This window comes from Pavona decussata, unplaced genomic scaffold (assembly GCF_977016875.1).
Source record: "Pavona decussata unplaced genomic scaffold, jaPavDecu1.1 SCAFFOLD_223, whole genome shotgun sequence".
In the NCBI taxonomy this organism is placed as follows: domain Eukaryota; kingdom Metazoa; phylum Cnidaria; class Anthozoa; order Scleractinia; family Agariciidae; genus Pavona; species Pavona decussata.
The window spans coordinates 2,566,523-2,583,035 of NW_028145628.1; the positions used below are offsets into that span (position 1 = coordinate 2,566,523).

The 16,513-nt window shown below is 39.7% G+C and overlaps 2 protein-coding genes across 8 annotated transcripts in view; both read left to right on the plus strand.

Annotated features, from left to right (window-relative positions):
- The window catches only part of LOC146459146 (uncharacterized), a 41,915-nt gene extending 39,187 nt beyond the window's left edge, over positions 1-2,728 (plus strand). For all 7 annotated transcript variants that reach the window (XM_085090036.1, XM_085090030.1, XM_085090032.1 and 4 more), the window contains one exon: positions 2,083-2,728. In XM_085090036.1, the coding sequence (XP_084946162.1) occupies positions 2,083-2,377 (295 nt within the window). In that variant the 3' untranslated portion in view covers positions 2,378-2,728. The remainder of the gene's footprint in view (positions 1-2,082) is intronic.
- A 706-nt stretch (positions 2,729-3,434) lies between these two features.
- LOC146459147 (uncharacterized) lies at positions 3,435-15,751 on the plus strand. The gene is made up of 8 exons (XM_085089912.1): positions 3,435-3,595; positions 5,834-5,966; positions 6,365-6,649; positions 7,482-7,618; positions 10,021-10,183; positions 12,705-12,989; positions 13,854-13,990; positions 14,889-15,751. Exons 1-8 carry the CDS (start codon positions 3,541-3,543, stop codon positions 15,047-15,049), a joined length of 1,356 nt encoding a protein of 451 aa, XP_084946038.1. The 5' UTR covers positions 3,435-3,540; the 3' UTR covers positions 15,050-15,751.
- Positions 15,752-16,513: the final 762 nt, after the last annotated feature.

Here is a 16,513-nt window from a genome sequence, read left to right on the forward strand (position 1 = left end):
TCCTCCTCCATTACCTTCATTTCGAGTCTCAGATGATCTGGCCTTCTCCAAAGTTGGTGTAGACTTTGCTGGCCCCCTTTATGTTACAAATATCTACCAGTCCAAGGGAGACATGTTCAAGTGTTACATTGCTCTATTTACATGTGCAAGTACCAGAGCTGTGCACCTTGAACTCACACCCGATTTGACCGCCAAGTCATTTCTAAGAGTGCTTAAACGTTTCTTTGGAAGACGAGGGATACCCAACCTGTTCATCTCAGATAACGGGAAAACTTTCAAAGATTCAGAAGTTCAGAAGTTCGTTCTTAACAAGAATATTGACTGGAATTTCAATGTGCCCACTGCAAGCTGGTGGGGCGGTTTTTTCGAAATCTGCGTCAAACTTGTGAAAAGGTGTCTGAAGAAAGTACTGGGAAATGCAAAGCTTAGTTATGAAGAACTGGAATCAGCCCTGATTGAAACTGAAGGAGTGTTAAATTCCAGGCCGTTAACCTATGTGTACAATGAGTTGTCAGAAGCTCCACTAACACCTTCTCATCTCGTAATTGGTCGACGTCTCTTGGAGCAACCTTCTGCTACCAGTGTACCTCTGAGCACTCTAGCCCGACGGGGACGATATTTGGAGAGTCTCCTCGCCCACTTCAGAAATCGTTGGAGGAAAGAATACCTGACTGGCATCAGAGAGTATCAGAAACTTAAGGGAGAACCGAGAAGAACCATTCAAATTGGTGACCTTGTGCACATATATGCAGACAAAACACCTAGACAGCAGTGGAGAATGGGGAAAGTAGAGAAGCTGTTGCGAGGAAGAGACAACGTTGTTCGCTCCGCCGAAGTGGCGACAGTAGACAAATCTCCAGGCAGGATTCGCATCAAGCGTCCAACTCAGAAGCTCTATCCTCTTGAAGTTAATGTGTTTCATGAAGGAGCAGCTGATATGGGAGCTGTCCAGTGTCACAGAGCAAGGAACATTTGTGTAGTCAGAGATGAAGATATTCCAGTTGTGGTTACTGCATCTTAACTTTCAGATCTAAAACTTTGAACATTGAACTGAGTTTAAAGAGTTATCTTTACAGTTTCGCCTTATGATTGACTCCGTCAATCAGGGGGGAGTGTGTTGGAAACGAGTAGGGACTGGAACTAGTCAAATTCGCACGTGATCATTTGTAATCAGATTTCTCGGATAGATTCTTGTTTTTGAGCGTGACTCTCGAAGGAACTCTGGAACATTATACTTCTAAATGTAGCGGAATTTGTCTTGTACGTCGGAAATAGCGGAATTCTTTCTCAAGGAATGTTATCATGTAACCTTCGAGTTTATCAAGTATTAAAGAGTTTGGTCAAATACAACAGAGGTGATTAGCCAAGTACTATTCACCTCCGAGCAGCCGAAGAGAAACAAGATGGCTTCCCGTTTCGCCACGGTTACTTAAGAAGATATTATTTCGATAAACGAGGCGGCTGTTGAAAAAATACATAACTGGCAACAAAGTTTTGTTTGAAGGCATTTAATGGTATAAGTTATTTAATTTTTTCAACCTCATATTCTAAGGCGAAAAATGAAAATACAATACCTTGTTTACGAAAACTGTCGAGCACTAAAACTACAATGAAAACAGTAAAACATCTAATATTTTTCAGCATGGTTTCAACAACAAGACGAATTTCACAGAAAAATTGAAGAAATCACACTGAAGGAACTAAACAGGTGTCTCCAAAAGAAAGCGAGATGGAACTTTCTACGATAAGAAATCGCTTACCGCGTGGCGCGCGAGATTTTAAAATTTCATGCCATTTGTCGGCATTTTGTCAGGAGTAAAATATTTTTCTTGTTCTACTTGTTATTCAGCTCAGTGTCAGTGAAAGTGATGGATATTTACCTCGCTGCTTCGCCGCTCGGTAAATATCCATCACTATTCACCTCCACTTCGGTGAATAATTGTTAAATATACCATGGCCACCAAGCCAATCAAATCCCTGGAATTGCATTATTTTTATAATACAATGACCCAGTTTTTAATGATGGTAAATATTGTAAAGACTTCCATTCATGTTTCCTCCATGCCAGATTTTGTTTTTCAGGGCTTTCTCTCGCGCCAGGAGATGCACCCAGTCTGTCCTTAATCGCTACTGCAACATCACGGTACCAGTACCTACAGACAACCGGTTTAACCCATTTTGTTATGAAAGAGAACCAAAAGTCCACTTCCAGGCCTCGAAGAGATCGAATAATGAGACCGAAACAGATTCTTCTAAGCCGACTGAAGGAGTTCCTAACAGAGCTCACAAGGCTTCAAAGGCTTTTTCGCGACTGCTAAGCGTGGCCGTTGGTGTCCTGAATTTGACGTCGGCCGTGAAAGGACTCGGTCTTAATTAAACTATGGAATGAACGGTCGGAATGGACTGCTAACTGCGGGACTCGGATTGATCAAGGACTCTCGATTAAAGAAATCAGGAACACTGTGTCAGTTATAGTTTTGTTACATTTTTGAGGTTATGTAAAGTTAGGGCTCATAATACAGGGTACGTAAAATTGTGACACTAACGTAATTTTAACCACCATGAAGTGGTTCATATACCTTTTAAGCTACTATGCGTGATTGTCAAATAAGAAAGTAAATAAACATTTGTTGTTATCATCAACGGACCCTCGAGTCGCACTTGTAAATAGCCAGGTGGTCTGCCTCCTGCCAGTTGGGGTTTTTAACCATGTTATTTTCAATTTAAATTATTTCTTTGTGAAGTTTAATGCCCGGCCTCACTTAAGCACTTGTGCTATAAACACTGTCGAGGGTAAATAAAGGTTATTTATTTATGTATTTATTTTTATTTTACGCTTTTACCACGTATTTTCAAATTTGCGACGTTTTCGATTCCTTGTCGTGGTATTCTGAGAACTCACTCACTGTCTAAAAGGAAGGCGACCGGCTTTCAGATAAGAGTTACAAGTTTTTATGTTATCATTGCGACGCTCTCGTCGTCCAGGGTAAGGTCGCTATCAGCTTGTCCAACTGGAACTGATTTTAAATTCTCGGAATTTAGTCTAAATTATTTTAATTAAATTTATCTTCCAGTTAATTGTGGAACTTAATTTGTTAATATCCTGACCACTGTTCCAAGGTAACGCTCACGACTGCCTAGTGACCGCATGACGTAAATAAACTTAAAACAAAATTGCCATGGCGAGTACAAAGATCGGTCGCCATGATTACGCTTAATGGTAGGAAATTGAGACAATTTTATAAGTTTTCATTAATTTTAGATTTCCTGTTTTAAACAAGCAAAGTGTGAACTAAAGCACGAAAAATCAGCTGGTCAATACGGGAAAATATCGCATGACGTGCTGGCGACATGCCTCTTGATCACGGACAATAAACCCTCCTGGCATGGATCATCGAACACGCTCATCAAAATTCTAAATGGTGGTAGAAAACTGCAGTGTTTGTTAGTTTTGAATAATAACTCACGATATCTCGCTGACATGGAAAACATGGACTACAGTTTGCGCTTATTCTCCTATCATCAGCCATTTTACCAGCCATGGTAAATACAGTTATCAAGAGCAGAGTTGTAGATTTTATATACCTATTTATTGGTAAGTTTCGAACTTGTTTTTATAATCATAAGTATACCGCGTAGACACTCTCTTACACGATGCGCCATTAGCACGAGTTTGTTGTCGTGAGGTACTTTTGAGCCAAAAGACTTTGTCGAGAATTTCTTTCTTGCTATAAAGAAAGTGTGTTCTTTGAATTCAAAGTTATCAAATTTGTCATAAGGTACTAAACATCGCTGTCATCAAGAGTTAAGTTTTGAATTCGGCGGGTTGAAGATTCATAACGTATTATGTGCATTTTTAGGCCATTGCTGCACAACTGCATTGTATATTTGTGCTCAGTCTGTTTCGAATACTATTCACCCTTGGGAATGTAATGGTGTTGTCGCTAAGGAGTTACAGCATCGAGTTGTTAATAGAGTATCAGCAAACTTGCCTCGTTCAGCTTCGTCCATCACAGAACACGTCGCATGTCACCCAGAGTTAATGTTTTGAATTCGGCGGGTTGTAGATTCCCAACGTATTATGTACATTTTAGACCATTTCAAGGGAAAACGATTGAGTAGCACTCAGTCTTACTCAGTGCTATTATTTTCTGTTGAATATGTCGCACAACTACATTGTAGATTTGTGCTCAGTCTGGTTCGAATATTAGTCACTCTTGACAATCTAATGATATTGTCGCTAAGGGTTGCAGGATTGAGTTGTTTACCCGAGCACCATACATGCTTCGTTCCGCTTCCTCCATCACAGAACGCTGTCAACAGATATTTCGTTTAACCTTCAATCCACCCTACGCAAAAATATGGCGGCTGTACATTTTACTATTTTACTACAATACCTTGCGAGTCTAACACAGCCAATAGGCATAGAGAAAGCCAAATTTTGGTGGAAAATTCGTCCCTGTACTAACAACATTGTGTACGTTGGGTTTGAAGTTTCTAGAACTTTCTTGTGCGTTTTTATGAGCGTTCAGTTTAAGGGTTTTCGTATGCCAAGATCTAGAATAACAGGAAAATGTACCAGTCACCATATTTTTCGGTATCAGTGGATTATGTACAAAACAGACCAAAATCAAGTGTCTATCTACTATAACCGATATGTTACCAAGAAAACATGTTGCGGCGACAATAACAACAGTCATTGTCCAGGGGTATGTTTTCCTTTACATCACTGAACAAAGCATATTGACAGCATGCAGTACTGAGAATACTGAACATTATACATCTGATTTGATTTTGTATCTCGAGGAAAAGTGACCTTTCAGTCCGGCTAAATCCAAAGAGCTATCAGCAAATGATTTTCTTTGGAGCTGTTTAGTATACCCCATTTCTAAGTTTTAACTTCACCGACGAAATCATACAGTGTAACAAACAGTCAAACTAAGCTGAGTCAATCTTTATGAAGTGCTTTTAATTCTGCTGTCTGAGATTGCTTTCATTTTTGAGTATTTGTAAGATGCCCGAATGTATACCATTACAACGAGAGTGGTTGAACAATTTCCTACTGTCTTCCTCATTGTGTTCTCTAGCGTGTTAGCAAGATGTTTGTACATTACAGATTTTTTTAATTTGCTTGATCAAATCTTCATATTCTTCTCGTATGGAAATCGAAAACAATATTCCTTATCAATGTTTCTTTCCCACATTTGAGGCGTATAAAAGTGTCAAATTTCACTTCCGGCGCGTGGCTACAATAGGGAGCTTATACAACGACGACGGCAACGGCAACGAAAACGTCACCCGAAAATATATCTTTATTTCATTTTTGCTACTTCGCGATTATTTCAACTCGTTCAACTTTTACAAAAATGGTGACTATCCAGAAACTAAATTGGTAGGAGTGGCGCCGAAGTTAAGAAAGAATATGAAAAATTCACCGTCGTGCGTTCACGTTCTCCACAAAACCTTACATGTGGTCATTTCACGTTGTTGTTTTGCAGAGGACAGCAAAGAAATGTACCAAAATGTAAAACGTACGTGCAGAGCGATTGTTTTTGCTCATTAAAACTATTGTTGTCGTTGTCGTTGTCGTTGCCGTCGCCGTCGTCGTTACTTAAACTCCCCAATACCACGCAAGACGGGAGACTGGGGATAGTGGGGCTGTGACGTCAATTCAGGAACGCTCGTCTCACGATTTCACTATTCCTCAGTTGTTTTTCGCGTGCAGAGGAAGAAAACTGAATGGACGAAAATATTAATGGAATACTAAGATGAAACAACTTTAAGCAGTGGGTATAAAACACTAACTGTGTTTTTTTGATGATTCATTTTGCAGTTTTAATGATAGTAAGATGCTCTGGATTGCAAATGGTTGGGAGTTGCACTTTTCAAGTGTACATAGACAAGGCTCGAGAGTGCACAACGGCATTCATAACGAATTTGCAGACTGACAAATCGGTGGATTGCAAGTGAGTTTAGCTGTTAACGCCAATTGTTTAAAAAGTGTTTACCGATTTAGTTTTGGGTGGAGGTAAACTCGTTAGCTTTCTGTCGGTAATACTTGAATCGTCGAAACAGCCGTGATAACGAGACGAGGTTCCACTGATACGGTTACTTTTACAATACAATTTTGTCAACTGTATTAAGCTTTCTTTCACTTTATCTGTTGCTTTTTGCTTGCCTTTTCAGCTGAACATTTTCTTACCCAATAGTACCTCCCTGTGCTATATTGAAAGATGTCTCTCACGGCTTCTCATTTTTTACCCTTTGAACTAATCATTTCAGATGCCAGGGCAGTTCATTGTTCCCCGGCGTCGTTCCACATTCATCCCGCTAACAGCTAACAAGTAAACGCATTTATTTTCAGAATCGTTTACAACAAGATGGTGGAATGCACTAAGGATTACGTCAGAGAATGCGTTACGAACCACGTGGCTGCCAATGATATTGAGGCGTTTTTAAGCGAGGCCGCCTCGAGACTCAAGTCTGAAGAGTTCTACTGCAAAGATGGACTGTTTTCACCTCCAGTCCTAACAGATGAACAGAAGAAAGAAATTCCGTGCAATGAAACATTCTATAATCAATCACGAGTGTGTGGAGAAGCATTTCAAAGCAAGTTTAGAAGCAACCGAGCAGATGAAACACTCTGCAAGTAAGTTTGAGCACCAAAGGATCATTTGAATTCAAGTGCATCAGTAGTCTGTCTAGTGTGATTACTTGCGTGAGAGTAGTCCTAAAAGGGGCAGTGTCACCTTTTTTGTGTCACTTTGAATAGCCAACAACTATATTTGAATCGAGGGAATGGTCAGAAATAATGATTCAGTTTTTTTAAACGATAGCCCTTCTAGTGCACAGGAACTAGTGTTGATTATGTTTGGGTGCCAATGGCTTGGATGGAAATAGATTGTAACAAGGTTCTTCCTTTGTATCGTAGAGAAGTTGCTAAAAACTGATTGTAGTATGTTCTTTCTTGGGATATCCGGTAATATTTTCGTACCAGCGCTTTTGGAACAATTTCGAGTTAGAAAAAAGGTTCCTTGTCAAATATTTGAGCAGCTTTAATTTCTGCAAAATCGTCGTACGTGCATGACAGTGCCCATTTAAAAGGACTGTTACTAAGCAAATGACATTCGTTGCATTCAATATCTACGCTTCCAGGAACACAGCAACGCCAGCGTTTTAGCATTGTTGTCCCTCTGACTCCAAACTATCCCAGACGTAACATCCAAAGCTTGTGTCCACACTCACATAGTTTCTGGATTGAAGAGATAAATTTCATTTTTATCTCACATTGTTGGAGTAGGTGTTTAAACCACAGAACATCGTGAGTAATAGCCGTGCGCTATATTGTATATATGCTAAGCTATGGGGTTTTTTTTTTAAAGGACATTCCCAGAATGGCGTGCAAGTTTCCCCTTCCTCTCAAAGAACATATTATAGCAAAAGGATTTGTCTTCTGAATTGTTTCTGTTCATTCTGTACAGGGAATTTGTGAGTGCCAAGTCATGCTTCAAAGAAGCAGTAACTCAATATTGTCAGTTTGACGAAGATGCGAGAGAAATACTACAATCCGCTTTTGATGACTATAATCCCTTCTGCAACGCAGTTCCAGAAGAAAAAGGTAAGACTTGTTTATCCTCTCTGCGATGCAGACGCCAACGTCTGTTTTTCGACGTGACACGTAGAGAGTAATTGGAGATATTTAAAATCGCGTTTACGTAAACTGGCAAATGTCACCTTGCCGTTTAACGTACATCAGCATACCTCAGTGACCGACTATCGCGTAACGCGCAATCTGATTGGCTACACAGGTGCCGGCTATCGATCGATAGACGGCAGTTTGTCAGAGCGCGCGCGATTTAGCATGCATCATTGCACAAATATATCAAAATTTATGAAATAAAAAGATTTTTTGCTTCATAGATCGATCACTGAGGTATGCTAAAACAATTAGACGGCTCGCTCTCGGTTTCTATCGCCTTTGATAGTTGGCTCGGGGCGATCAGCCGATAGAAACCTCCAGCTCGCCGTCTAATTGTTAAATAGCGTGCACCTTTTGACTTTAATTTATATGTATAAGAAAAAAGGAACAAAATACTTACATAGTTCTCAGGTAGACGGCAGATGCGAAATAGCCTGTTTTCACGTAGAAACGGCAACTGGCAAACGCGAAAAATGGCGGGAAAATCGTGGTCACGTGGTCCATTTTGCCGTTCGCGTATCACGTATACGCGATGCTAAATCTCTATTATATCGGCTGAGCGGAGATTAGGGAGAAGAAATATTTGGCACATTTGGGGTAATGGGATAGATATCACCACATATCCTCCCTTTTTGAATTTTTGCATGTCATTCGTCAGGACCCCACTGAGGAATTTTTCTAAATCTTAGTGAAACACAAGGAAGACGTGGGGCAAATTGTAACCAAGTCATCTCCTTTGATTGTTTTCAAACATTAAGCTTATTTGGACAAAAACAGGAATTCCCGGGGCCAGATTCTCAAAACCCTCCTGTGCATTGTTTCTAAACAATAGTCTGTTTTTAGGAAAACGATCTATTATTCAGTAATGACACAGGCAAACTGGGAAAAAGAAATTCCGAGTGCTCCTATCAGGAGTTCGGATGTTCTACCATTGAGCTATAGGACACTCGTGGGAACTAAGGGTTCTTGGGACAAAAACCCTGCATACTGCTAGGATTGGAATATCAATGTTTTTAGTTTAGCAATCGACTATTGTTCAGAAACAATTCTAAGGGCACATCTTAACTCGAGGAGGCCTCATGAATCTGGCCTCAACTGAGTTTTTTGAATGTTGCTTTTCCAAGTCAATGTTATTTACTGCCCTCTTTCGTCCCTCATAACCCTCATACTCGATTAAGCATGTGCGAATTTTGATCCCACCTCCCCCCTCCCCTCCCCATAAAAAAGTCATTAGATCTTTATTTGTCAAAATTATAAGTATTACCACAGGCGACCCACACAAACTATGTGACCGTTTGTATTTTGAATTTATAGAGGCAATGTATGGGAATATCGAAAATCCTCGTATTATCGTACTAGATTGCGATAGATATTCTCATTTAACATCAAAATAAACGACGCAATTTTGCTCGCTTCACTGAGCTCGAATACTGTGGGATTTTGACATTCTTCGAGGTAGCTCCGGGCCGTTTGGATGGATTTTCGATTGGAAGGTACGAGAAGAATCGAAAATCTTTTGACCTTTATGCTGTGAAGTTTGAAATCGGAGCGATGCGTTTTTTGGGGGAAAAATCGCTCCGGCGCTGGAACCCTTTCAAAACAAGTTTTCCTCCCTTCTCACTCTTCTATTACGCTCGAGTGAACGTTCAACGCCGAACCCTTCAAATGGCTAAAATCGCCGTCTTCAACCTCAGGAACGACAACACACAACATTTAAGGTAAATTTACGTTTATTTTGATGTTAAATGAGAATATCTATCGCAATCTAGTACGATAATACGAGGATTTTCGATATTCCCATACATTGCCTCTATAAATTCAAAATACAAACGGTCACATAGTTTGTATGGGCCCCCTGTGGTATTACACGGATGTCTTTCCCTTATTCATCTAATTTACAGATGGGAATGGAGAAGGAGGATAATTAATACTCCATACGATTCTCGTCCCTTTGATACCACTCCCTTCCTCCCCGCTCTCCCCAAAGTAAATAGTTCTGCATTTTTCACAACTGGAAATATTTACACTGATGTTTTTCCCTTACTCGTTCAGTTACAAATGGGAATGAGGAGGGAGGATACTCTATACGATTTTCGTCACTCATAACCCTCATACCCGATTAAACACGTGCAAATTTTGATCCCATCCCCCTTTCGATCCCCTCAAAAACATCATTTGTTCTCTATTTGCCACAGTTATATTTATTACAGGGATGTCTTTCCCACTGAATTTACTTTCCCCCCAAAAAAGTCAATAGTTTTGTCTTTTTCACAACTGGAAGTATTATACTGATGTCTTTCCCTTATACATTGAATTTACAGATGGGAGTGAGGAGAGAGTATACTCTATACCAAATGGAGGATCGAACGAGGAGGAACTGGATGCCATTGGACAATGTTCAATGATCAAACAGCTCAACAGAACCCGTCAGTGTATTACGCTTTTTATAAGAAGTTTGCAGGCAGATCCCCATGGAAACTGCAGGTGAGTGGAGCAAGATTGCATACTTTACTCAATTTAAAACTAGAAAATGTTCCTCACTGGCTTTAAGTTCAATTAAAAAGCCCGAAATTTTAATTTTAACAAAGGACTCACAACAGAAAATGTCGCTTCGGTGGCTACAACATAAAACAATATTACAGGAGAGTGTTTCTGAATAACTTTCATTGATGTATTAAATCCACAAACTCGAAAGTTTGAACCAGCCTCCATGGTAGAATAAACAACATTGCAAGGACGTACTACTAAAAAGCTTTCGCTTGATTTATCATACTTCGGGATTTCGTGTACATGTCAAAAGTTAGACTCTTCTTGACGAAGTATAACAGCGAAAGACATCAGAACAAATTTAATTATTCGTCTGATCACCTTTAAATACATAGCCAGAAATGCTATACAACATGGCTGCCAACTGAGTTACAAGCATGTGCAAGGAACACATATACGGATTAAATATGGCGGCAGACCATAAAGAGATTGAATGAGGGGAAATTATAAACTATTCATTTTTTGGAGTGATGAAAATCTGCGAGTCAGCGAGCCATGCGAGCCAAGGGGTGAGCCATGCGAGTCATGTGAGCCGTGTGAGCCATGCGAGTCACGCGAGTCATGCGAGCCACAGTACAAATGTTAAGAATTTTTATTTGTTGTATTTACCTTCACAAGTGAGAACAAGAACAAGAGCATCGGAACAAGATGAATGAGATCGCAATATTTAATTCTTACAATAGGACAATGCAAACCATCACTAAGGCCGAAGGACGTTTTTTGAATCAGCCAATCAGAAGCCAAGTTGAAAACAATCAAATAGGTACCAATTTTACTTCTGGCTAAAATGCCTCACAATGCACTGAAAACTGTCAGTTGGGTATTTTTTAAAAGGGAAAGTGTATGTAAGTGTATGTACAACTGTCACCCTCACTAATCTGCCAATCAGACGAAACTGAATGCACCATGTTCAAGCTACCTCCTCTTCTCTTATGCTATATCCACGGGCTTTAATCCTTACGTTTTCGCTTTCTTCGCCACTCGACATGCTATCATTGCCATCACCATTTTGTTCTAATGACTCCAGAACCCTCTCTGCGCTAAGGGAAACCGTTCACAAACACTTCACAACCGACGCCAAATGTTTTGATTGGAAAGAATAGTGACTCGCAGAATACATCGGGGGAAGGGAGGGGGAGCTAAGGAAGCAAAAAAAATAATAATAAAATAAAAAATAAAATGAGGGAGCTTGGGTACGCCCGAGTACAAAAAGCGAGACCGAAAACTTAACTCGTGGCCCGAAGTCTTATCTCTCGGCCTATCGCAGCCCCAAAAAATATAAAAGAGAATGAGTTATTTTGATAACGTGACCGAAAACTTAACTCGTGCCGGCTTACGGCCCGAGTAAAAAATTCGTCCAAAATGTTGTCATGCGAATGTAAATAAAACAAATGAAAATTCTTAACATTTGTAATGTGGCTCGCATGACTCGCGTGACTCGCGTGACTCGCATGGCTCGCACGGTGGCTCGCATGGCTCGCTGGCTCGCAGATTTTGCAGACCCCATTTTTTGTCCTTGTCGCCGAAAATGTAACTTTACCCAGCTCAAAAATTGAAAAAGCAATGATCAAACAGCATTTAAATCGAAGAAAACGTCATGATAAAATCATTCTAGCCAGTACCTTTTTTGATCGAAATAAACTCAGAAATGAACACAATATCCTCCTACTTACCTGTTAAAGCAGTGTTTACCTTCATGGCTACCTTCATGTGCAGAGAGAAAATCGTTTCTCCGCGGATTCGTTTCTCCAGCGTCCCATTCAAGAGATGTGGTGTTAAGCTAGCAAAACGAATGTTTTTCTCCACTAAGGCAGTGCCTTTTTAATCCGAAAAGCAGGACGTTTGGAAATGAGACATACGGCAGGTTCGAGCCATAAGTGAGGCAAAAATGCTCCTAAAACCGGTTTGTTTTTGTTCAGCTTTGGCAGCCAGTTTGGTTTTTCTCGTTTTCTCGGTCAGTCGTATTCCCTGTTAAAATAGCGAAGCCGCTGATCATAAGAACTGGCCGAATTTCGGAAAAAAGCGGGAGAAACGGAAAGGTTCCATGCATCAACAAACCGATCAAGGCTTTATATTTCACAAATTTATTCAAATTTCCTTTTATTCTTCGCTCAGTACGTACCCTTTCTACTTCATAAAAAAGGACCTTTCTTTGTTGCTGGTCGATTCTTTAAAAATTCTGAAACGCTCATATCCTTTAAAGTCTTGTAAAATGCCCCACTTTTATTCGATCAGGCCTCTAGAATTTCTGGTAATGATCATGGTTTAGAATCTCGTGTGCAGGCTCAAAAGTTCAAAGTACTTCATTTATCGTGTAATGTACATCATTTAACCACGAAATCTGGTAAATAGAGAAGTGAAATCATAATGAAAAAGGCTGTCATGATGCCGACATATCAGAAATATTATTTATTCAGGACCGTGATTAATCCTTTTCACTACACGTTTTTTCTCAAAGTGTAAAATACACCAACATGCAAGATTGCATTGTGTGTGTTCTGCGCTCCTGTCTTGAGGACCATGGTATCATTGCTGACTCTTACATCGAGGTACAATTGGAACAGTCACTGAATCAAACAAGCCCCGAGGATTTCTACTGTCGCGGCATGTTAGAAGCACCAAAAGTCTCCTCAGAACATGACCATGTAGAGTGTGATCCAGGATTTTTTGAGGCGGAAGTGCAATGCTTGAAAGACTTTAATGATACTTTTACTTCAAATGTTTCTGATTCAAGACTTTGCAGGTAATTTACAGAAGCGTAATTGACAGTACGTCTGCATGTTGCATTAGAAGGAGAGGGAAAGGATCTTCTTAAATTTTCTCCTCTCCTGCAAAATCTCGTTATAATAGCCACATCTATTTTTCTCCTCCTGTATGATTTATATTGTATAGATTTGTAGGTATTTTCTTCTTGGATGGAAAGTAAAATAAGTGCCTTTTAAGAGGGAGTAGTTTAGGGAAGGGGAGGAGGTACCTGCTGCGGTGGTTTCATGGGTGTGCCATAAGTTGCCGATCACCAACAACAATAATCATGCACATGACTTTGACCCACACAAAATTTTTTAAAACGTAAAACCAAATACAACGCTGATCGGACAGCGTAAAAGCTTAAATTTTTTTGCCAAATATTTCGGTTAGACAAAACTAACCTTCTTCATAAAATTATTCTTTTGAGCTGTCCAATCAGCCTTGCAGTTGGTTTAATGTTTTATTCAATATTGCTCATCCAGATTTACACAAAGATCTGGCTTCACTTTGCTGCTGTTTGTCCAAGTGGTCCTTTGCATTATTTAAGAGTTAAATGTTTTTATTATATCATCTCAGTTAGTACGCTTAATTCTAAAATTTCCTTTCCAGCGCGCCCGATTTACCTCTGTCAGAGATATAATAAATATCTTGCTAACCTCGTTTTCTCGGTCTGTACTGTAAGTTACGGATCCTCGTTTTTTCCCGTTGGGAAAATGGGAAAAAACTTGGTCCGTAACTTACAGCACGGACCTCGAGCTCGGTTAGTAAGAGGTATGTCTCCACTCCGAGAACTGACATTGTATACGTATTGAAGCCAAAAATTTCACTTTGCTTACTTTTCTTTCTTCCTCCATGACAGCAAATTTACAGAAGCCAAACGGTGCCTCCGAGATCTAATAATAAACACCTGTCCCAATGACACCAGGCAGTCATCGCTCGAGTTCGCGATTGTGTTTGATGACTACAATCCCTTCTGCCAAGGAAGCAGAGATCAAGGTATATGGATTTTCATTTCGATAGTATTCCGCACAAAATGGAGGACCTGTGTCCAAGGAGTAAACACTTTGGGCGTAATCTAAGGATCACTGGCTCGAGCAAGGCCTCTACCACCAGAGTTTAGGAGTAATGTAACAAAGCGGGGATGAAAAATCGTACAATACAATACAGTACGATACGATACGATACGATACGATACGACACAATACAATACAATACAATACAATAAAATACACTTTATTTTAAGAGGGTAGCACGTTACAGTGATAAAACGGATGACCCTGTGGCCCACTATAAAATAAACAGAAGATAACTGAATAACGAACGCTACAGTAGAAATGTACATGTTGGACTATCCTCTTACCATGCTCTTCCAGTCACGTTTTGACTCCACCCCTCTCCTATTCGTACATTACCTTACATGGTCTCTTAAAACCAGAAAAAAATCCAACTGAATGAAAGAAGAATGGTGGAAGAGGTGGGCAGTGGAGGAGGGAGGGGGAGACGCTAACCTTGCCATTGAATATTTCGTAACCCAAAAGTAGTTGTTTGACGTCTAATTCCAGCTAAGCCAACCAGCGACATTGACGTTGTTTTCTTATTAATAATTCAAAAGCCAAAGACAAAGGAAATCATGCACCGGGACGTGTTTGGATATCTGATGAAAAACTCCTCATATTTGCATTCTTAATTTCCCCTTCAAAATCAATTTGTTTGAGAAGTTATATCAAACACTCATCATAGTGTTTCATCACATTATCAAAAACCTCGAAGTTCGTCAAAAATACTCCGCTACGCGTCGTATTTTTAATTCTCTTCTCGGTGTTTGATATGTGATGAAACACTGTGTCTCGTGTTTGATATATTATATAACATTTTGTTTGTCTCTTTTCTTTAGATGGATCTTCTTCCTCCTCCTCCAGCCCGGTCGAAGAATTGAACGAACCATGCTTGGCCGAATTTCCAACAGCAGCGCAGTTGTTAACGTCAAAGGGAACAACACTCTTTCAATCTATTTCCTTTTCAACATTTATCGTCTTATTCTTGATGTCAACATAAAGAGGATCTCTTCAACGTTTCTTCATTTGAAATGATCCTGGACACTTATCATCCCTGATGATTGATGTAATAGATCAAACACGAGGAAGAGTGTTTCCTCCGATTTCCAAACACCGAGAAGTAGGTTGGAAAACCGAGGCGCAGCCGAGTTTTTTTTAACCAACTTTGAGGTGTTTGGAAATCGGAGGAAACACTCTTTCGAGTGTTTGATATAGCTTCTCAAACTATTGATAATTCTTGGAGAAATTCGAAGCAAAACTTCATAAAATTTTCTGATAATTAAGATCACATAGTGATTTGCTTTGTTTTTGGCTGATGAATTATTAATAAGTTTGAGAAGACATGAAAGTGACGATGAACATGAAAGTGACAATGAAAGTAAATTTATAGTTCTTCAACTAAAATGAGGTATAAACGATAAAGCCTTTCCACTAAAAATGTTCGCATTAATTTTGTACGAAGATCACCCCAACCAACTCCTAAATACGATGAGATCTTTCTTATGGCTGAAAGTAGAAAATGGCCAAGCAAGTTGAAGAACGTTTTAAACTGAGCATGCCGCAATGATTTATTTATAAAGGTCACAGTTTATAAACAAACAAACATGAAATATTCCGGCTCTATTTATTCATTATAGCTTACGGTGTTAAACACGCAAACGCGGTTATAACTGAGTTCATGGAATAAATTCTGCTTGACACACTTTGATTGATCTACTTTCTGATATTTTACACGTACGTTTTTACTAATTACATCACACTTCAGCAATCATGTTTTTCTTCAATACAGTTGTTCAAAGCCCGATTAAGCTAATTCTGGGTTAACGTGAACTTTGATTCGAGTATATTTACTAATCCATAAGGATTCGTCCAAAAGATTTTCGTCCCTAAGTTTTGTCTTAGACTTTCCTTTACCATTAGCTTAAAATGAGCCTTTAAAATCATCTTTAATGAGCGAGAGGAAAACCTCGGTTAACTTTTAATCGTGGATTAGCGTTAATCGGCTTTCGAACAACTGGGCCCAGAATACAAAGACAATGACTGCTTTTATCACTCTTGATCAGCATGTAGTTTATAAGCTACTTATGGTCAAGATATTACGATATAATACAACTGTTAAAGAAATATCATGCGATATTGCTCTAAGTTATTGTCAGCAGTTCATCGTGCACAGTTTTCACGCAGTTGTCTTTTCCAGACGTTTGCTTAAATATATCGCCACCATGGTCAGAGGATTTCTCAAGTGCGCATGTGTGATAGCATCGCCACAGTCTGCCAGAAGTAGAGTTCACTCGGTCGAACAGCGCCTTCATTGGTCCAGAGCAGGAGGGAGACTGGATCGAGTGTTTTTCATTGCATCTCTGATCACGACGCGAAAGTACAGTGAAATCTGCGGAACGCATAAAAAATATATGTCAGTCAAACCAGGAGCTTGATTGACAGCCTTCTTTGCTTCAGCTTGCAA